The sequence below is a fragment of the Rhodnius prolixus genome, unplaced genomic scaffold (assembly GCF_049639745.1).
Source record: "Rhodnius prolixus isolate KJV_2025 unplaced genomic scaffold, Rpr scaffold_4, whole genome shotgun sequence".
In the NCBI taxonomy this organism is placed as follows: Eukaryota; Metazoa; Arthropoda; class Insecta; order Hemiptera; family Reduviidae; genus Rhodnius; species Rhodnius prolixus.
The window spans coordinates 46057774-46080856 of record NW_027411614.1 but is presented as its reverse complement, the minus strand read 5'-3'; the positions used below and the strand labels follow the sequence as shown (position 1 = coordinate 46080856).

General features: G+C 32.4%; 1 protein-coding gene across 5 annotated transcripts in view; it reads right to left on the bottom strand.

Moving 5' to 3' along the window:
* LOC141455579 (homeotic protein spalt-major-like) overlaps window positions 1-20177 on the bottom strand; it is a 234270-nt gene extending 214093 nt beyond the window's left edge. For 2 of the 5 annotated variants that reach the window (XM_074130722.1, XM_074130720.1), the window contains exon 1: window positions 19595-20165. In XM_074130722.1, coding sequence (XP_073986823.1) covers window positions 19595-19670 — 76 coding nt within the window. In that variant the 5' untranslated portion in view covers window positions 19671-20165. Of the gene's footprint in view, window positions 1-19594 lie in introns of all 5 variants that reach the window. The other 3 variants (XM_074130724.1, XM_074130719.1, XM_074130723.1) reach the window with 3 other exon arrangements.
* Between the last annotated feature and the right edge of the window lie 2906 nt (window positions 20178-23083).

Here is a 23083-nt window from a genome sequence, read left to right as displayed (position 1 = left end):
TTTTTACACCAAGAGGGCTACGAAAGTAAGGATTCTGAAGGAGTTTTTTTACACCAAGAGGGCTACGAAAGTAAGGATTCTGAAGGAGTTTTTTTACACCAAGAGGGCTACGAAAGTAAGGATTCTGAAGGAGTTTTTTTACACCAAGAGGGCTACGAAAGTAAGGATTCTGAAGGAGTTTTTTTACACCAAGAGGGCTACGAAAGTAAGGATTCTGAAGGAGTTTTTTTACACCAAGAGGGCTACGAAAGTAAGGATTCTGAAGGAGTTTTTTTACACCAAGTGGGCTACGAAAGTAAGGATTCTGAAGGAGTTTTTTTACACCAAGAGGGCTACGAAAGTAAGGATTCTGAAGGAGTTTTTTTACACCAAGAGGGCTACGAAAGTAAGGATTCTGAAGGAGTTTTTTTACACCAAGAGGGCTACGAAAGTAAGGATTCTGAAGGAGTTTTTTTACACCAAGAGGGCTACGAAAGTAAGGATTCTGAAGGAGTTTTTTTACACCAAGAGGGCTACGAAAGTAAGGATTCTGAAGGAGTTTTTTTACACCAAGAGGGCTACGAAAGTAAGGATTCTGAAGGAGTTTTTTTACACCAAGAGGGCTACGAAAGTAAGGATTCTGAAGGAGTTTTTTTACACCAAGAGGGCTACGAAAATAAGGATTCTGAAGGAGTTTTTTTACACCAAGAGGTCTACGAAAGTAAGGATTCTGAAGGAGTTTTTTTACACCAAGAGGGCTACGAAAGTAAGGATTCTGAAGGAGTTTTTAAGTTTTTTTTTTTCAAATTTACAGGATCATTGAGAAGATCTTGCTGGATAATTAAAGATTATAACAATCAACTATAATAGTATTAAAACTGTAAGGTGGGGCAGTTGTAAAAGGGTTGATGGTCAAAAACTGCACGAAAAAGCGTAACGTTGAAAAACACCAAACTTTAACAATTTTTTTCTCTTTTTCTATAAAAGATAAAATTCTCAAATTTTCTTTAAATTATAGGGCAAATCCTCCTTTATGACTGTAATTTTTTTTGCAACAATCCAGATCTTATAGATTTCGAGAAAAATATTGCTGAAAATGAGCAAAACCGGCATTTTCATTCAAAGATTGTTCTTCATCTTCTTTTTACCTTTTTTGTAAACAACGTAGTACCTAAAAGCGCGAACCGATTTTCATGAATGAGGTGTCATTCGATTTGGAATTTTATGTCGATGTGCCTTTTAGGGGTCTTGATGCTGTACATCAAATGGGAGAGGAGTTAGCCTCATGTATGTGAGGCCCCCTCCAAAATTTTTTTATCAATAGCATATCATTGTTTTTTTTCCCCCGGATTTAAATCGATGTGTCAACTGTGTTGATACTAAAAATTAAAATGATAACAAAGAAAATCGATTCACAACAGTTACTTTTTTATGAAACTTTATCTTAATTGTTTAAGAAAGAAGGTTTAACAAATCAAAAGACCTGTTTAAAATTTAAACAATAATAGAATAAAGTTTAAACATTAAAGAAAAATCAATAAAAAACATGAATAAATAAATACAAAAGCGAATAAAAAAGAGAATAAAAAAGAGAATAAAAAAGAAGAACAAAGTGATTTTTGTTTGCTTTGAATAAAACATTATTTCAGGTTGTTTTTTTTATTTATATTTTAGAATATGATATTAATGTATGAAATATTTTAGAAGATCTGTGACAGATCTGTCTCTCCCGCATTTACACTCCATATTGAATAATTATTCATGAAATACGACCATTATATGGGCATCCCATAAATATAAACCCATATATGTCCATATGATAACTGAGGGCAAAGCACTACAAACATTATATTGTATATGTTATTGGCTGCTGCCACACAGGGTAGTAGAAAATTAAAGAAAGTGTTAACTTTAAAAACAAGATGGTGAATGTTAGAAAAATTTGTTTGTAATAATAGTATTTTTTTCATAATAAACAATCGGAATATTTGTTTTTGTGTATAACAAATTTCTAGACACCAGCAAGGTTGCTTGGTCTTTTGTAAGTAACTTAAGTTAGAGTTCTGTAATGACTTCGAGACAAAATGGAAGCAACTTCTAGCAAGATCTTGAAATTCCAGAGGATTTCCCAGTTTTTCTTAAAAAGAAAACTCACTCTGAGGCCGCCAATGCATTGGGTTCTTGCACAGTTACCTGACAATTGCATCTATTTAGCATCCGAGGTAGACTCATGAATTCAGAACTTAAAAGATTGCGCTCAGATTTCGGTGGTGGAGCACAAAAGTCACTTGTTCACAGTTCAGGAGATCTTAACATTCTTGCGGGTATTCCAGTCTAACCAACAACACAAGCGATACTCTTAAAATCATCAACTCTGACAATTTACATGAGGCCCTACAGATCGGGTTGATGAGTGATCTAATTAGGTTTAGCGTACCCATAGGCAAAATGAGGGTCGCATTTACGCATTACTCTTTACAGAGGGTTAATCTAAGAAAAGGTTAAGGAACCTAGAATAGTTCTTTTACGGAGGCACTATCTTTAGCTGTAGCTCTATGTAATAAGATGTTTATCATGTATTTGTTATTACATTACATGGCCTTAACCTCGTTATTTTATTGTTTCTTTTTTTCAAATTCAAGGTACATAAACATCATGAGATTATATTGTTGCTCGGAGGCGCCACGGTAGCCGAGCGGTTATAGGCTAGACCCGCAATGCTAAGATGTATTGTTGGTTTAGTGGGTTCGATTCTCTATCTCTAGGTCTTGGATTTTTATTTAATGGTTAATAAAAGAAATTTGCAGTAAAGTATGTTTGCTAGCCGCCTCTGTCCACGTTAAGTTGAACGTTAAGCCCCGCCTGAAAAAAATAGGCGATTACTTTACTTTACATACTTATTGCCGCTCGGAGCTTTCTTCACTGCGATACCCGCCAGTGTTTTCTCGTTACTAAAAGTACTAAACTAGATTGTAAGCTGGAAGAAGGTCCCAGGAAGAGAAGCGATCAGCCAAACACAGTCCAAAGTACCCATTATAAAAATGAGGGATAACTGGAGTTGACTCCAGAACTACAAAAAAAACAGTTTAGAGCAAGAGACCAGAACCTAATCCCAGCCTAACCTCCTCAGCAGTCCGGTCAAACGAGGAATAACCTTAAAAAGAATGCTTAAGGATATATCTGTTCCAAAAAAAAGAAGGGATTCCTAAATCAAATTCCCTCAAAGCCCATTGTCAAAAACCTATCTCCTTTCGTAGTACCAAGTAATTCTCCAAGGATCTAAACACTAAACTTGAGAGCACTGCGATAAGTGTTAATGATAATGGAGTATGACACAACTAGGTGCCTTTTCCACTGAAATAATCCTTATATCGTTTTATCATGTACCTAAATTTACTTGTTGCAGTTGTAAATTTTAATAAAAGATTTAAAAATAATTAATAATCATTTCTAGAAAAGAAAATTTAAATAATTCTATCTAAATTATTAAAAATAGAATTTATCCGACATAATTATAGCAGATATTAATGATTGCAAGCCAGTTTGGCAAGGCAAAATGCAAGGATTTATTATTATAATTATCATATATACGTTGTACTGTCAAAATTACAAATGCATAGATAAATGCAATTTATTTAAACAGTCTAATAAAAATTTCTTATTGTGCAAAATATAATTGTAAATTAAATTGTAATTTAAATTGTCTTTTTTTAAAAATATATCTAAATTTATTAGAAGTAATATATTTAAATAAAGATCACGTCACCATTTTAGTTGGAAGCTGCAATATGTATTTTTAAAAATGGGATGCAGTTTTTAATGTTGTAAAATATGAGGTTTTTTTTATCTACCCCCTCCACTTCACAGTAAGAGGGATCTTTTGCGTTCGTGTTTTTGGTAAATAAGGAACACCGGAAATTACAGGTGGTTTTGAGTTCCCTTGATTTCTGTTTTCTTTTCTTAAAACTATCCCAAATTTTAGCGATAGACCAAAAATATCAGGAGCTTCTCAGCTTTTTGCGTTCATTTGACCAAAAAAAACAACTTGATATCAAATAATTTAATTAAAAAAATCCACAAACCGGAAGTAGAACTTTACTCCATTTTCCAGTTCTCCGAGTAATTTCCACCAACGTTTATTTATTTATTTAAAATGATACCATTGAGTTTTCACGAAATAAAATTGATGTTCCTGGTAGATTAGTATGACGTAATACTATGCTGTATGCTGTTATTTTATTACCTAATTTAAGAACGTATATTGTTGAATAATATTAAAAGTGAAAAGACAAGAGACCTAACTACGTATAGAAAAATAACTACGAAAAAACATAGATTTATGTAGATTTAAAGCTAATCTAAATGAAATCAATATTCTAAAGGACATAAGTTTAAGCTTTTAATAACTCTCACACCTGTAGAGTTCAAGCTGACGGAAGTCAACAGTCCAGTAGTGAGTAGAGGTAAAGGTAATTGCCACTTTATATAGTCCCTCTGTACATTCAACATTATGCAATTACCCAGATGTGTTGCATCAAAGTGGAATGAAAACGATCTTTAATTTAAATGAGATTCTCTTCTGTCTCTGTCCCTCTCTCTCTCTCTCTCTCTGTCTCTTTCTCCGCAGCTTCTTTTTAAACATCTTCTTAATACACAAGTTTGACTCGACTCTTTTTTTATCCCCGCCTAAATAATTATAGTTTTAACAACAATACCGTATTACTGGATTTCGTGCAATGAGAGAACCAGAAATAAGAAAGAATCTATACTTAGAACTAAGCCTTGTAGACAGTTTATCTTAGAACTGAATATTCAAACTCAGACTCTGTAAAGTAGAGCCTCGTTTCACCCTGAAGTAATTTTTTTGATGAATTCATAGTACTATATATCACATCAAAGAGAAATCTTTGACGTTAGATACATCAACATTATTACGGAAGTATCGCACTAATAATTCGTTCTTAGTTTGTCCTTGTTTTTTTTTTTTTTTTAAATAAATATTTACAACTTAATTGGGCGCCACGGTAGCCGAGCGGTTAAGAGGCTAGACCCGCAATGCTCAGATGTATTGTTGGTTTAGTAGGTTCGATTCCCCGGTCTTAGGCCTTGGATTGTATTTAATGGTTAATAAAAGAAATTTACAGTAAAGTATGTTTGCTAGTCGCCTCCGTCCACGACAACTAATTGTGGTAGTTGGACGTAAAGCCCGCCTAAAAAAATAGGCAATTACTTTAGTTTACTTTACAAATTAATTGAAATAATTCACCCATGATTTAAGTAATAAACTTAGCGAATCAATTAACTAGAACCAAGTTTTTATTTTTTTTGTTTTTTAGTTAATTTTCGTTATTAGACATTTGATTTACATTTCAAGTTCAGTGCATCCATCAAAAGTGCAAGAGTAAAATCATTGCAATCAATTATATGCAACAACATGAAATGTACATTACTTTTTAGAATTTACTGTAACACACGCAAATGGGGCTTTATTTTCATCACAAAACAATCTGTCAGCCGATTTTTCATGAGAGTGACGGGAAAAATTGGGAAACATGTTTTATCTAGAAAAACTCTTGTAACAATGAAAATATCTACCATGGTGTTATGTGTCAGGGAATAGGCATTGGTCCAAAAGTAGAGATACGTATTCGTTCGTGGAAAACGGAAAAATCATTGGGAAATTTACATAAAAAGTTTAAGTTAAAAAAATTTTCACCACATTTGATTTTTCCTGATTTTTAACTATTATAAAAAAGTGAAAGAATCATGTAAAATACTAAAAAAGGGGGCGATAAACTTTAGTAGAGAGTAGCCCTAAAAATAATGCTCGCACCTAAAACTGCCCCTAAATCGGCAAAGTTTTCAGGAAAAGCGGTTGCAAAAAAAAGAAGTTCTAATTCTGCATAAATGTAATCAGTATACAAAATTTAAAGGAAAAAAACAAACTTATTTTCACGTTTATTGAACCTCAAACGTGTATATCCGGTAAGAAGACGTAACAGTAAAAATCTGGGCGATTGCAATATTTCCGCTTACAAAGGTAAGAGAAAATAATAGCCGAATATAATTTATAGAGTTCAAAATAATTACAAATATTAAGTTTTGCAGCATCCATAAATCAGTTCAATGTGAGGCTACATAATGCACATTAGCTGCGTAAATATAGTTACGAACTTATATACGAGTATTATATAGAATAGGAAGGGATAGGTGCTTATTTAGGGGAGGTAAGGGAGCCATTACAGCCTGCGATTATAATACGAATGTTAATGTAGGGCTAAACGGGTGCTTAAGGGTCTAAGGGGAGCAAGGTTTAGAGAGAGAGAGAGAAGGAATTGTGAATTGAAGTCCCTTGTCAGTCCTGCATAGATTATGGAAATGATTTAGGGTCGAGTCATTCATATACAATCAACTAAACAGCTATCTAAACTTAGTATATCTACCTTTGACAAATCAGCATGATCATGATACAAATAGACAAATATGGCCGACATAGGGACAAATATAGATAAAAAAAAAAATGTCTGGTTCAAAAACACACACATCCATACACACAGCTCTCCTTTATCTTTTGATTTTAATGAAACAATTTAAACGAAAAATTAATAGATTTGACTTTCTTAAAATGTGTGATTTTAAATACTTTTTTAAATCGTACGCAGGAAGGAAGAAAGAGATAGAGGAGAGAGAGACAGCCTTCAATGTGTAAAAAAAAACCTTTTTAGGACATCAATGACGTCAGATACCTTAAATTAAAATAAATAAATACAAAAATTACCAAAAAAGAGCCTTAGTTACCAATGGCAACATTAATAATAAGAATGTTAATTACATACTTTTTTTAGTGGCTTATTTGTTTTTATTATTATGCCTATATTTTTATGGCAACACACAAATATTCATAATTTAAGATTTTTGCATTCAATTAATAGTTTAAAAAATTCCAATAAAAAAGACTTAAAAGTACAAAAAACTCGAAACCGGTTCAAAACAATGGACAGTGGAGAGAAGGGCAACCAGTTTCTTTGCAAACAGCCTTAATATAAATTTTAATTAACATTTGATAAATTTATTACTCTTCAAATTAACAATAGTTTTTGTTCCTTTTTGGGGAGAGGGGGAATTTAAATCAGGTTTTTGGGAGGAATACAGGAATGTTGTTGCCGTTTAAAGAAATATTTTTGAATGTCATTGATTTGATTCATATTTTTTATTGCCCATTAATGATGATATTGAAAGATGAAGATTCAAATATGTTGCAGACGATGGTTTTATTATTATTATTGAAGGCGCCACGGTAGCCGAGCGGTTAAGATACTATTCCCGCAAATCTAATATGTATTGTTGGTTTAGTGGGTTCGATTCCCCTGTCTAGAAGCCTTGGATTTTATTTGATGGTTAAGAAATTTACAGTAAAGTATGTTTGCTAGTCGCCTCCGTCTACGACACCCAATTTCTTCTTCTTGTAAAGTGAGCTTTACGTTCAACTAACCGAACTTATGTTGTAGACGGAGGTTGTAAGCTAAGATACAGAGTAAAGTAAAGTAATTGTCTATTTTTTTAGGCAGGCTTTACGTCCAACTACCAAATTAGGTGTCGTGGTCGGAGCCGAACAATCTAACATACTTTACTATAAATTTCTTTTATTAACCATTAAATACAATCCAAGGCCTAGACTAGTACCGCAATACATCTTAGCTTTGCGGGTATAGCCTATAACTGCCTAACATACTTTACTATAAAAGTTCTCATATTAACCATTAAATACAATCCAAGGCCTAGACTAGTACCGCAATACATCTTAGCTATGCGGGACTAGCCTATAACCGACTAACAAACATACTTTACTGTAAATTTTTCATATTAAACATTAAATACAATCTAAAAGTCTAGAACCGGAATTTGAACCAACTAACCAACAATACATCTTAGCTTTGCGGCCGTTTACAACAACCTTTACTGAGTTGGAATTTTTACTTTTTTGCAGATTTTTCCGGGGTTTTCCCTAAACTGAGTCTTGTTATTTCAAAAATTTAGATATAAAAATAATTTTTTAAGAGATTAATTCTCGGGTAGTTTCTATGGGGAGATGGGATGAAATTAATAGATAACAGCCATTAAAAGTGACATTTCATTGTCAACTATGGTTTTAAAAAAAACTGTATAATGTAGAGATTAAGTATGTTTTTTTTTTTTTTAAATTTTAAGTATGTAGAACATTAATTCTGACCTTAAGGTTTCCAGAATTAAATTCCCTGAAAGTCGTGTGAGTGTTCCCACTAATTTTATTTTTAAACTGGAGAGCGGAAGAAAAATACAAATTTCAAAAAGCAAGAAAAATTAGACCACCTTCAGTGTTTCTCCCAGCAATGGTGGGTCACCATGGGAACCATTGTGACGCGTTTTCTTTTTTTTTTTTAACAATAAATAGGAAGTAGTCTCTTGTAAAAACCGGAAAAAGGACTAACAAAAAATGACCCAGACCCGTTCTACGGTGAACCAAATCAATCTAATAAAATGATAATAGCGTATCCTAACACAGCGTGTAATTTCTTGGTCATTTTAGTTGACCACCTAAAAATATTTTCTCCCACCTAGTTTTTCTTTTTTAGGATGGCGGATATCACTAATGATTCAACCACAAAAGCCATAAAAAAGAGGAAAAAGAACAAAAACTATTGGCAGAACGATGTGTGCGGGAAATAAAAAGGTAAAGGTAATAAGATGCAAAAGGTTGGATGGATATACTATATAAATTATTATGCAGTCAAGCATGCAACGAGAATGCACTTTAGGCCTAGCTAATTTCACTTGTAAAGCTAGCAATATAACTAGCCAATAAAAAGTCTACTAATGATCCTCACCAAGAAAGTATATGCAACTCGTTTTATCAAAGAACATTAAATAATAACTTTTTAAAAAACTACCAGAACTTATCAAATTGTTTAAATAGTATTTTAGTTTTTCTGCCTTTTTTCTCGCAATTAATTTATGATCTTAAGTAAATAATCTGTGCTAACGATTTTTTAATGGCAGCTTTAAAAAGCTTTAGCTTTCGAGTGAGAGAGAAGTAATAATTTTAATACCAGTAAGTTCAAGCTCCCCTGGTTAACTTTACCCAATACTTTCATATTAACTTTGCTTTGCCAATTAACTGCTATGTCGTAATTGAAATAGCTTTCCATTAAGAAAATTCAATATGTCTTCTAAATAGAAAATTAAGTCCCCCTTAAGTGTTGGGGGGGGGAGAGAGGTGGCTAAAGTTTTGTTTAACTCAATTAAAAAGTTTGAATTTCTTTATCTTTTCTTAAGAAAACATTAATTCTTATTGGATGAAAAAAATAATTGCCATTTCAGTCGTGATACATTTATTCTGCCGAGCTTTCGGACCTAGGGACTAGGTCATCTTCAGGGCTAGTTTACAAAGTAATATTTTACATTACATGTCTTGTCTGTTCATGGACTGAGTGTTACTCAGGTCGAAAAAGCTCGGCAGAATAAATGTATCACGACTGAAAACTGGCATTTATTTTTTTCATCCTATTGAAACTATGAATCAGTCACCAAAAATAATGAACAACAAACAATTAATTCTTATTTTTTACAAAAAAGAACTTTATGTCTGTAATTAATAAAAAAAAATTCGGGGTATTGGTTACTGTTTTGTATTAGTCCGGAAGTAAGGCGAGGTCTCCGGAGCTTTAATCGAAGATCGCCAAATTTTAGGTTTTTTTTTTGGACCGAAAATACCTATGCTGTTCAAGATTTTAACTTGTACTTAACCTATTTAATTCTCCTCGCCAAATATCTTTTACTTTTTCTTTTACCCACATATTAGTTTAAAATTATTCCCTTTTAAAGGGAAGTCCCCCCACACCTCTAACTGCTGTGATAAAAGTTAAAAATCGTTTCCGGGGAAATCATAAAAAAAAGAAAGATGGAAAATCGATTCTGTTGGAGTTAATTGCTGACCAATCAACCTCTCACCACATCGTACGTGTACAGATATTATTTGTGAAAACTACATTTTTACAGGCACAAGAGGATCTCAAGATGAATTTTTCCTGAGGAAAATTACAAATATGAAAATTAGCACGATCTATAGAAAATTTCTTTGAAAAAAAAAAGATTAAAAATAGAAAAAAATTCAAAAGATGTCACAAAAAAGTTGATTACAAAAAAAAAAAGAGTAAGTAATTGCCTATTTTCTCAGTCGGGGCTTAACGTCCAACTACCAATTAGGTGTCGTGGACGGAGGCAACTAGCAAACATACTTTACTATAATGTTCTCATATTAACCATTAAATAAAATCCAAGGGCTAGACTAGTACCGCAATACATCTTAGCTTTGCGGGTCTAGCCTATAACCGACTAACAAACATACTTTACTGTAAATTTCTCATATTAACCATTAAATACAATCCAAGGCATAGACTAGTACCGCAATACATCTTAGCTCTGCGGGTCTAGTCTATAACCGCCTAACAAACATACTTTACTATAAAAGTTCTCAATATTAACCATTAAATACAATCCAAGGCATAGACTAGTACCGCAATACATCTTAGCTTTGCGGGTCTAGTCTATAACCGACTAGCAAACATACTTTACTGTAAATTTCTCATATTAACCATTAAATACAATCCAAGGGCTAGGCTAGTACCGCAATACATCTTAGCTTTGCGGGTCTAGCCTATAACCGCCTAACAAACATACTTTACTATAAAGTTCTCAATATTAACCATTAAATACAATCCAAGGCATAGACTAGTACCGCAATACATCTTAGCTTTGCGGGTCTAGCCTATAACCGACTAGCAAACATACTTTACTGTAAATTTCTCATATTAATCATTAAATAAAATCCAAGGGCTAGAGTAGTACCGCAATACATCTTAGCTTTGCGTGTCTAGCCTATAACCGCCTAACAAACATACTTTACTATAAAAGTTCTCAATATTAACCATTAAATACAATCCAAGGCATAGACTAGTACCGCAATACATCTTAGCTTTGCGGGTCTAGCCTATAACCGACTAGCAAACATACTTTACTGTAAATTTCTCATATTAACCATTAAATACAATCCAAGGCATAGACTAGTACCGCAATACATCTTAGCTTTGCGGGTCTAGCCTATAACCGATCGGCTACCGTTACGCTCTAAAATAGTTGATTACACTTTTAACCCAAAATTTAAATGGAAAACTGTGAAAGTGAATGGGATAAAAGTAGAAGAAAATTCTTTCAATTGAAAATTAGGCATATTTTCCTCAAATAGCCTATTTTAATCATTTAATTTATCAAAAGAAAAAAAATGTTTTTTGTTTTTTTAAAAAATGCCGTCTGCATTTCTGTCTCCGTGAGTATACAGTAGATATTAAGTGCAGCATCTTTTCGGCATTTCTCTTTAGAAGATGAAACCGTGAGTGATTGATTTGAAACACGGTAAACTTCAATAGATTTCTTTTTTCTTTTTGCTTTTATTCTAGTTTTTTTGATAAACAAAAGTTTTTTCTTGCTATCCAGAAGTTAATTCACTTTCAAATAGTTCTAATATTATGCCATTTTTTAAAGTTATTAATAATATTTAATAATAATATTTATAATTCAGGTGTGAACCCTGAATATTAGAGAAAAAACCCAATTAGCTTTTGTTTTGACGCAATAATTATAAAACCAGGTTACAAGCAAAATTACGAGACTTTTAACTTTTTAATTAATTCATATAAAATTAAATAGAGCTCTTTATTAAATAAAAAATTTATTCCTGAATATATAGCATATTAAAAACTAAATAGAAAATAAAAATAAAAATTTAAAATTGCATTTAAAACAATTTACATTTTAATACATATTAATTCAATAATTTTGTAAATTTAGTTATAAATTTATAAGTATTTACTTATTTTTCGCTCTCTATTTATTTCTACATCTTATTTATTTAAACTTTATTTATTATTGAATAGTTTTAAAAGAATTTTAATATTTCTAGTTTTGAAAAATAAGGACACTAGTTTAAAGCTATTTTGCTGAGAAATTTTACTTTAAAAATATACTTTTCAAAATGCATAAATAATAAATTATATTGAGGAAAATAATATCATAGATTTTTTTTGTAATGAAAATGGTTTTTCAATAAATTATAACTAGATTTGTTTTTTTTTCGTATATCTTTCTAAAGATCATTTTCATTTTAAGATGAAGAATATTTTAAACTTAAATTTCCATAAAAACTGATTTTTAATGCAGTTTTTTTTCAGGGAAAATGATGACTAAGAATGCAGTTTTTTAAATACGATTACTTCGCGAATAGTTTACGGGAAAAGTTAAGTCTTGTGGCTATGCGAGGCATAAGACTTTATTTAGATAAGTGCATGATTCTTTGCGATAAATCTTACAATTTTAATGCAGCAAATCCATTGAACTTTTGGTTCCACTTGACGATGGTCTCCAGAGAGAGAGAGTGAGAAAGAGAGAGAGAGAGACAGAAACTATTTCCAGCTGTAAGTAAAACTTCTGACTGAAATCGACTCACTATTTGGCACTCCAATTGGCGGCTCAGTTGACTTAAGTTACTCTTTCAAGAATCAGAGCATAACTATATAATTAAAGTAAAAAAAGTAAAGTAAAGTAATTGCCTATTTTTTCAGGCGAGGCTTAACGTCCAACTACCAATTAGGTGTCGTGGACGGAGGCGACTAGCAAACATTCTTTACTATAAATTTCTCAAATTAACCATTAAATAAAATCCAAGGCCTAAGACCGGGAATCTAACCCACTAAACCAACAATACATATTAAATATAATTATGGCATGGAATGGAAAAAATTTACAAAAAAAAAAAGTCCTGGAATTCTCGTAATGAATTTAAGAAGTCCAGCTGGAACTTGCACTTCTTTCCATGGCCGCTCGGTCGGTTTTTAGGCCCCCCCCAAAAAAGGAAAAGATATAGAAGATTAAAAAACTGACCAATAAAAGCTCAAAATCTTATTTTGAATATTTTTTTAACGTTTACCTAATAATAAAAACAAACATTTATGGTAATTTCAACGGAAAATTTAACTATATTTACAAGAAAAGCTCGATTAAACCGTAAAGCATTAAGAGAATATAAGTGAAAAGTGACCCACAATTTTCAATACAGAGAAAAGCTACACTCCAATTTCCGAAATATCTCCCTCTAGTGAGGACCCTCCAAGGATAACAGAATTCTGAATATCCGTCAAGTAATAGAAAATTCTTTTGTTACTTAAATTTTCCATTATATTTTTGACGTTGAAAAGAAAACCTGCAAAAATTGAAATAGAATTTTCCTAAATTTAAGAGATTCAACTCTCACAGTTTAGATTTAACAGTAAGTTTTTGTACACTAACTTTTAAGTTTACCGCAAAAATGCAAAGCTTAAAAGCCTACAAAAAAAATTAACAAAAATAATTTTTTATTTATTGAATTTAAACTGCCGGATGAGAAATAAACAAATAAACCAATTTAAATAATTTATAGGAAATAAATACAATATCAGGAAAATTGATTCTAACCAAAGCCATATACATTGTTATTTTAATTATGATTAAAACCGTGCTTTTTAAGGCTTCCCTAAACGTATACTTTGTATATATATGCAACACATATAAGTAGCCCTTCTAAATCCCTTCAACTAATTGGATCTACAGGGAGCGAAAGTATAATAATAATAATTATAGTATAATTTATTTCAACTAAAAAAAATATATATTATAATTATCAAATGAGAAAAAAACATTACGGCTCGGAAGAATCTAGAGATTGGGTTGTATAAATGAGATGAGAGATACTATTTTGAAAACTAAGAGTGTAAGGAAAAAATAAAATAAATAAATAAAATTAAAAATAAAGTAAATGTAAAGTAATTGCCATTAATAACCCAATAACCATTAAATAAAATCCAAGGGCTAGCCTAGTACCGCAATACATCTTAGCTTTACGGGTCTAGCCTATAACCGCCTAACAAACATACTTTACTATCAAAGTTCTCATATTAAACATTAAATAAAATCCAAGGCTAGACTAGTACCGCAATACATCTTAGCTTTGCGGGTCTAGTCTATAACAGCCTAACGTAATTTACTATAAATCACTCATATTAACCATTAAATAAAATCCAAGCCCAAGACCGGGGGAATCGAACCTACTAAACCAACAATACATCTTAGCTTTGCGGGTCTAGCCTATAATCGCCTAACATACTTTACTATAAATTTCTCATATTAACCATTAAATAAAATCCAAGGGCTAGCCTAGTACCGCAATACATCTTAGCTTTACGGGTCTAGCCTATAACCGCCTAACAAACATACTTTACTATAAAAGTTCTCAATATTAGCCTATAACCGACTAGCAAACATACTTCTTTTATTAACCATTAAATAAAATCCAAGACCTAAGACCGGGGAATCGAACCCACTAAGCCAACAATACATCTTAGCTTTGCGGGTCTAGCCTATAATCGCCAAACATACTATACTATAAATTTCTCATATTAACCATTAAATAAAATCCAAGGGCTAGCCTAGTACCGCAATACATCTTAGCTTTACGGGTCTAGCCTATAACCGCCTAACAAACATACTTTACTATAAAAGTTCTCAATATTAGCCTATAACCGACTAGCAAACATACTTCTTTTATTAACCATTAAATAAAATCCAAGACCTAAGACCGGGGAATCGAACCCACTAAGCCAACAATACATCTTAGCTTTGCGGGTCTAGCCTATAATCGCCAAACATACTATACTATAAATTTCTCATATTAACCATTAAATAAAATCCAAGGCCTAAGTCCGGGTGAATCGAACCCAGTACCACAATGCTAAAGTAAATGGCACTTCCAAATTACACAGTTTCTTCAAAATTGCCATTATAATAAGTGCATTTAATTCCTATTAATATATAGGTCATAGGCACTTCTATTTGAAATAATAGTTTTAGACATACAAGCATGCAATGAATTCGCTAACTTAAAATATATACAAATCATTTTTATCGTTTTTTTTTAAAATAAAAACAGCTGATTTGGTTTTTAAAAATATTGCTCGATTTTTTTTTATTTTTTATTTTTAGACTTATCGGCAGTTTCCGGTAAAAACATGAAATCAAAAATCAATCATTTCCGTCGAAGAGGGAGTTAGAGAAAGTAAAAATAGTTTTTTGTTTTTTGAGCTAAAATTATTTAAAAATGCAAAAAGAATAACTCCTTGTTATGGGTAAAAACAGGAAATACATATTGCAACCATGTACCATTCACACTAACTTTAAAATTACTAAGAAGTGAGACGGAAATGAGCAGCAAGATGAGGAGCGCTTCTCCGAGAAGCTCAATAAAGCTCTAACCTTTTCAAACAAACACTTGCCGACGCTCCAAACTATGTTTGGCCACCAAAAGCTTAAAAAACTGATTACTCCAAAAGAAGTACAATTGCAATTAAACGGGCAACTGATATAAATCGATTAATTTGAAGAAAAAAAAAATAATACTTAGTCGATATAATTTGATTTTATCCGTCGTAACACGTATATTTATTGTATCTCTGACCGGTTTCGCATTTGCCTCTATAATCAGAGGTAGAATTGATCAGTTAGTTGAAGAGATTTCGATTTCACCGTCTCACACTGCTAACTAGATTGATGTAAGTCCGCAATCACATTTATTAATACTTAGCCTTTCAAGGCTAAGAGATGCAGAACTGAGGTAAAATCTGAGTGAAAAATCTTCTAAAAAGAACCTCGAATATTATTAAATAAAATTCATTTTTAATTAACTTTCTAAGATGGGGCATTTTTCTCACAAATGAAAAAAAAAACTTGTTTTCACTTCTTCAAAAACTTTTTTCTTCCCATCAGACACCCAAAAACTCTTAAAATTCTATCGCCCCCAAAATAGACTACACAGAAGATAAGCAGAACAAAATTGGGAAAAAAATTATCTTTTGTCTTTTTACGTAAAGCTTTCATAAGAATACTAAAATGGTTGAAAATAAAATTTCTGCACAATGAATATTACTAATGTTATTTTTGATGTAGAATAATTACCACTTTTTCAAACTACAGAAAAATATGACTTACGGACTTTATCATAAGAAAAGTAATTAATATTTCCCCCTCAATTTTAACAAAATTTTCTTAATCTTTAGTCTTGAGGAAAAATTTTAAATGCTGGATAATAATATTAGCGTAAATCAATACAGGAATAAAGCTCATCAATTCTGAAATAAAGCTCTTATACTTCGATAATTTTTTGATAATAATCGGCTTCGATAATTGTGTTACGTATTTATTAATTTATTAATGCTATAGAGTTTCGAGAATGATCAGCAAAAAAGTAGGTACGTCATTAATAAAAATATTATAAATAAACAGGAAATAACAAAGAGAAACTTTTTGAGAATGTATAAAGTTTTCATTTATTGGCGGGAAATAAAGACGCATCTAATTGTGAAATAAATGCAGTATTTTTTTTAAAGAAATTATTTTCACTTTTCAATAAAAGAATTGTGCAGATTTTCAATTTCGAATCTTTAACCGGAAGAGGCCCTAAGGCCCCCATGAGAACGGAAAAGGTATTTTAAAAATTGGTCAATGGATAAAAGCACTACTCAAAATACAAACAAACAATTTGGGAACGCGATAATAAAGTTCTACAATAAAATCTACAAAACCGGAAAAGCTATTGTTTTTCTTTGTAGATGTATTTTTAGTTTTTTTTTTAATTTTTTTAAGCGGAAAATGGTTACAACAATTTTTTACCTTTTAATAAAAGTTCGTTCATTATACGCATGCACAGCTACTGGAAACAATTTTCCACGATTTTTGGGTTTAAAGAGGTTTTTCTTTTAGGGGAAAAGGAAGTTGAGGCAACATCTTATGTTTCCTTTAACTGAACGTTTACGACTTCCTTAACTTTATTACAAAACTATTAAAAAAAAATTTTAGGAAATTTTAATAAAATTTCTAATTCGAAGAAAATTGATTTTTAGTTTTTAGCGTTTTTCTTTTTTTTTCCAGAAGTACAGGAGTTTCACTAAAATGTAATTGGGTATTCCTGTAGAATGAGATAGAGAGAGACAGTGAAATGGGTGTTCATCTGAAAATGGCTTTAAATAGAAATTTCCCAACTGAACACAAGTTATATAAATCATTTGAGAAGATTCTGAGAAATGATCGAGAAAAATAAGCAACTCCAAATGAACAGGAATTCTTAAGCCATCTAAAACATAGAATGCAAAAGACAAAACCCGTAATTATTTAAAAATAATAAAAATACAAGGAATGTGATAAGAAAAAAAAAAAAAAATCAAAATTGAAAATGAAGAAACTGTAAAAAAAGAAGAAGAAAAGATACAAAGATAAACAGGAGGAGATGGATGTTATGTAAAAATGTCCCAAGAATAAAGAAGAAAGTAGAAGCGAGAAACGAGAGTGGTCTACCGTCTTGTTGGTTATAACAGCAAACGTTATGACAAGAAAGAATTTCAGTAGAAGAAGTAGAAGGTACCTATCTGAAGTGGTCATGAACAACGATGATCATGTTAGGAAGAAGAGTGTACATATCTAAAAAGAAGAGCGAGAAAAAAATGATGGATAAAGCACAAAACACTGAAGAAAGAGTACGTAGTAAGAAGCAAGGCAGAGGCAGGAGCCAAAGCAATGTCAAAGAGAAAAGAACGAAAACGAACACACGCACATTAAAAAGGAACGAGAGGTTAAGACAAGCGCGCGGGGGATTCGAAGGTTCGACAAAAAGGGGTACTCCGTAGTTAAAGCAAAAGGTGGTATGGGGGAGGCTGTGAGATAGAGAGAGAGAGGAGAGAGACAATCATTTCTGAGAAGAGCATTGAAGACGAAGGCATGCCGATATCTGGTTTTTCTTCTACATACCTACCTGGGGATGAAGGTTTATTAATTAGTCTGCTAATTGCTGTCGCGGTATGAGAAGGACTTGGGCAGAGTCATGAAAGCCGTTTTTCTAACTTTAACTTGAAACGTGTCCCCCCCCCCCAGCAAATCTGAATACTTGCAACATCTCCGGCCAGCTAGAGTTTACACGATGGATGTGTGGGGGAGACTTTGAAGAAGCAATAAAAATAAGAAACCCCCAAAAAAATAAAAAGGTTAATATTTGCAAACAATATTTGCATCTAAGTTATCTTAAATTACAGTTCGAAGATTCTCGTTATTCAATGTAATTTTTAAAAAAAAATAAAATAAATGCATTTATTCTTTAATTCGAATTTATTTTTTTTCCACCGCAATAACAGCGATTCAAAACTCGATAATTCAAGAAAACAATATTCCAAGATTATCTTTCTTTCATTAATTTATTTATTATTTATTAATTTATTTATTTTACATTCCCCCCCCCCCAAAAAAAATAAATTTGATAAGAGTAAACACGAATAACGTACAAAAAAACGCATTTATTGTTTTTTTGTGCATTAACATCATCTTCACATCAATGAATGGAATAATGGACCCGAAAAATCTAGTTAGAAGTCAGTACTAAGCTTTTATTTGAGTTTTGATTTTTTTTTTTCTTGCATAGAAAAGCGGAAAATTTTAGAAATAAAAGGAAATGCTTGAAATTACGTATGATTTTTTTTTTGTGCAAAATTTGCAAAATTAAAGAGATCTGTAAACTATTTTAAGATTTAAGGTATCAGGGATGCCTCAAAAATTAAGATGATTGCATCGAATACCCAAAACAAGCGCTACCTATTAAGTAAAGTATGTAAAGTATTCGCTGATTTTTTCAGGCGGGACTTAACGTCCAACTACCATTTACTAGGTGTCGTGGACGGAGGCGACTAGCAAACGTACTTTACTATTTTTCAATTAACCATTAAATAAAATCCAAGGCCAAGACCGGGAATCGAACCAAGTACCACAGTGCAAGCTACGTATTATTTGATGATTATTTATTTTAAAAAGGTTTTAATAAAATTTTGTAAAGTCTAAATTCTTTGATAAAAAAAAAGGCTCTTTAATTGACTCTTCCAAAAACCGGGTCCAAAAAAAATTGATGAAAACAATCACGCCTATGATGAATAGCAAAATCAACTGATGCAAACCACACGTCATCTATAATTACAACTGATATTAAAGCGAAAACTAGATAATTTTAACACGTGATTAATTCAGCGCGCTTAAAAATTAATCTGGTGCAAAAGATGATTGCGTTATTACTTTGATTATTGATGATTATTTTTAGGGGGGTTAGATAAAAAAAAAAGAGATTCTGTAGAACTCCGGAAATATTTACCAACGCACTAAAGTTAGCAGATGTTCTATTTTTGAATGATAAATATCTTTCACAGTTATGACAGGTTGTAAATTAGATGTACTTTTTTTTGGGGGGGGTTTGCCGGAATTCGAAGACACACTTCCACTGTTATCTCTACCAAAACTTCGAGTTGGTTTATTTTAGATATATCTAAAATTAATAAATAGCAGATTCACCAAATCCGATGATTGTTTGAGATACGGATATTTTTGCCGGTATATCGCGCTACTACGATTTATGGGGATATTTTTTGGTTTAAAAAAATAACTGAAACTTCTTTCTATATAGGCTTACCGTTGGGTAACGGTGGTGCCGGTATACTGCCATCCTCTAGAACTCTGATGGGACGTGCCTGTTTCCTGCGGGACATGTTGATAAAAGTTGTCCCGCCGTGACCACCCTGTTATCCCGTCTACTTTATCTTCTCTCTTCTCCACGACAGCTATCGTCTGCGGCGACACATGATGAAAAACGATTCGTCTTCTTTCACAACACACGGAGGGGAGAAGGGTTCAATAAAGGAAATGCAAAGTAATGAATAGGGTGGGGGAAGGAAACACTGTCTTCTTAAATATTACATTAATAAAATTAAACAAAAAAAAAAATAATTTTAATAAACACTCAAATGTCCCCGGATTTAATTTTGAATTCTATTAAAACTTTATAATTATTTTTTTAAATTTTTATTTCTTCCCTTATTTTTTGTTTACAAAAAAAATAACTATAAAAACAAAAACAAAACCAAAAATTTAAATAAATAGTTGTAAGTTCATATAGGTTATCGTCAGTCCGGGAGCGAACGATACCGAAGCACGCACTACCGAGTCCCTAGAACGAATGAAGTATGTTGTTTAAGGCGGGGGGTGTAGCCGGCAAGTCGGTTTCAATCGTACACTATCGTTAGCGTCCGTTATATTGGAGGCGGTGCTTGTCTCCCCCACCAATAAGTACTCATTGCGCCTGTCTTGCCTCTTGCATCCCTTACCCATTATGCCGACACCTTCCAAGCTATCAGGGTCTTCCTAACCCTTTCTACAAAACTATATCATATATATACCTATATATATATATATAACCTTTGTCTCTTTGTTTTATATTTTCTCTCTCACTCACACACACTTCTGCTCTTTCAACCTTCCAAGTTGTGTGCTGCCAACCATCTTACTTCTTAATGTAACAATTCTTTTTGAAATAAATGTGGTTGCATTGATTTCTTTTTAAGGATTCAAAGATACTGCATAAAAAATAATGTTAATAATATTCACAAATTGTTATAACAATGTAAATAATCTGTTGGAATTTAGGAGTATTGTTAAATTTTAAAATATTTCAGCTAATTTTTAAGCACAAGTTTAGCACGTCTTCGTTTTCGGTCTGTAAAGTAGAAGAATGTATTATAACCAGTTAAGCGTGTTAGACGTGTATACACGGTCAAACCAAATCTCTATCACGGTGCCGTTCGACGAGGTATACTCGTTGTGAAAAATATAAAATTGCTATTAACTACAAAAAAACCCGAAATTTTAATAAAATCCAATAAGAATATTATTTAGTGGGATGTTTCCTTTATCTTTACCAATAGAACTGCGGTGGGAGTCAGCCAAATGATAAGTGGTTGGTACATGTTTGGGCTCCGCATTAGAGATTGGGAATTAGGTGCACACAAATAGGAGCTCTCAACCCTTGTGCAATGCCGTTTTTAACTTTTAGATAGAGATTCAGACCTCACAGTACGCGCATGATTTCATTTTGCACAGAATTCAAAGCTATTTTCTTCCTCCTTGTAAAAGTTCTTGCGTCCCTAGTTAACTAAAGCAATGCATAACGTGAAGCGGTGCAAGATTTTTTGAATGAGCGCAGAATGCTCTGGTAATCTCAAGCCCCCGAGATTGCAGAAAAAGTCGCTTGCAGTGACTATTACGATTATTGTAAACTTTTGGTAGTTTTGGACCTGCGTTCGACGTGTATTCACGTAATTGTCTGAATTTAATTCCGCACACTGTGGAGGGTGTTTTTTTTAAAACTAAATTCCACGCTTAACTAGTTAAGAGCGAAGTTTCAACTGCTTTAAAAAAAAATCCTCCTAATCAGTTTCAAGAACTGATTCTAAGCCTTTAGAATCGAGCGAGCAAAAAAGAGTTGATTGAGTCATGCGTTGAGTAACATTATAATCTAAAAAGCAGTAACGTTCTAAAATAGCTGGAATCAAAGTTCTAGAAAGATGGTTTCATTGATTAGTCTCAAACCATTTCGACAAGTTGTACGACCGCGTAATTGTCCTCAAGGTACGCGGTTTATAGGCCTGGGGCAGCGGAAGAAGAATTCATATGAAAAGGATACGGAGATCCTAGTTTTGAGCCCAACTAGAAGCTCTTGCATTCATTCTTCCTTGGAGCTCTTTTTCTTTGAAACCAACCCTGTGCAGAATATGGGAGAAGGCTCCAGCCAGGTAGCCCTCGATAAAAACTTGGTTCTACCCAATAGATATTACATGAACAGAGCGCAGTAATGATATATATTATATATGTAGCTAAATTCTGTTCACCTGGTTCCCCTGATCAGTATTTAAATCGAAGAAAAAAAAACTCTACATTATAATGAGGCCAATGACCATCCAGATTTAAATTAAATGTACCAAACTGCTGCTAATATTCCCACACATGATCTATTATCGGGCCTATAAGGGCTGAAAATTGGTAATAAAAAATTAAAGCAAATTCAATTAATTGTTTCTCTCTTTTTTATTAATTTAAATGTCTTTAATTGCAAATTTTTCAATTTGTTTAATAAAATTTAATTAATCAATTAAAAAAAAGTCAATAATTAATTTTATACATTATTATTATTATTCAATAATTAAATACTTTTATGGGACTTTTTGATTGTTTTATTCAGCGAAAAATTAGTAAAAGTGATGTTATAACTGTGTTTTGTTACTTGAGAGATTAACTTCTTGTAGTAGTAATTGCCTATTTTTTCAGGCGGGCTTTGCGCCCAACTTCCAAATTAGGTGTCGTGAACGGAGGCGACTAGCAAACATACTTTACTGTGAATTTCTCATATTAACCATTAAATAAAATCCAAGGACTAGACTAGTAACGCAATACATCTTAGCTTTGCGGGTCTAGCCTACTACCGCTCAGTTATTGTGACGCCTAATTGATTAATATCTTGTAATTTGGGCATTTTTCTAGTTATGCACAACTAGAACTACACAGGTGTAATGAGGTACACCTCATTGCATACTCAGTTTACCATAAGAAGGGGCAAACCCATTCTATAGCTCATAATAAGAATATTTTACTCGACAAATTTCAACACAGTTTGGCTATCTATATACGACATAATATACGACACTTTTTAACTGTTAATGTTTGTAAATACAAAAGTATTTACTTAAGAGACCTCATATCGATTATCCAGCTATGTGACTCAACTGAATAGACCAAAGTTGTTGATTTCCTCAAGAATCCTAAGAGGTGCTCTAAATTTAGACTTTTTTTTTGAGTTGCATCGAATGGCTTAGGCTCCCTGTGTAGAATACCCAAAAGAATGTAGAGTTCCTTCTAGCGATAAACTTAACTCTGAAGACAAGAGACTAACCACTGAAGGCATCACAGTGGGTTGCTGCGCCAGCTCTTCTATTCCGGGATCTTGAATACGACAACTGAGACAATCATTAATTCCAGATTCGTAATCTTTTTTTTCAGAAACATTTCCAGCTTACCACGTCGAAAAAGAGAAAGTTATGAACAGGCATAAACTTAAGTTCAGAACGTACTT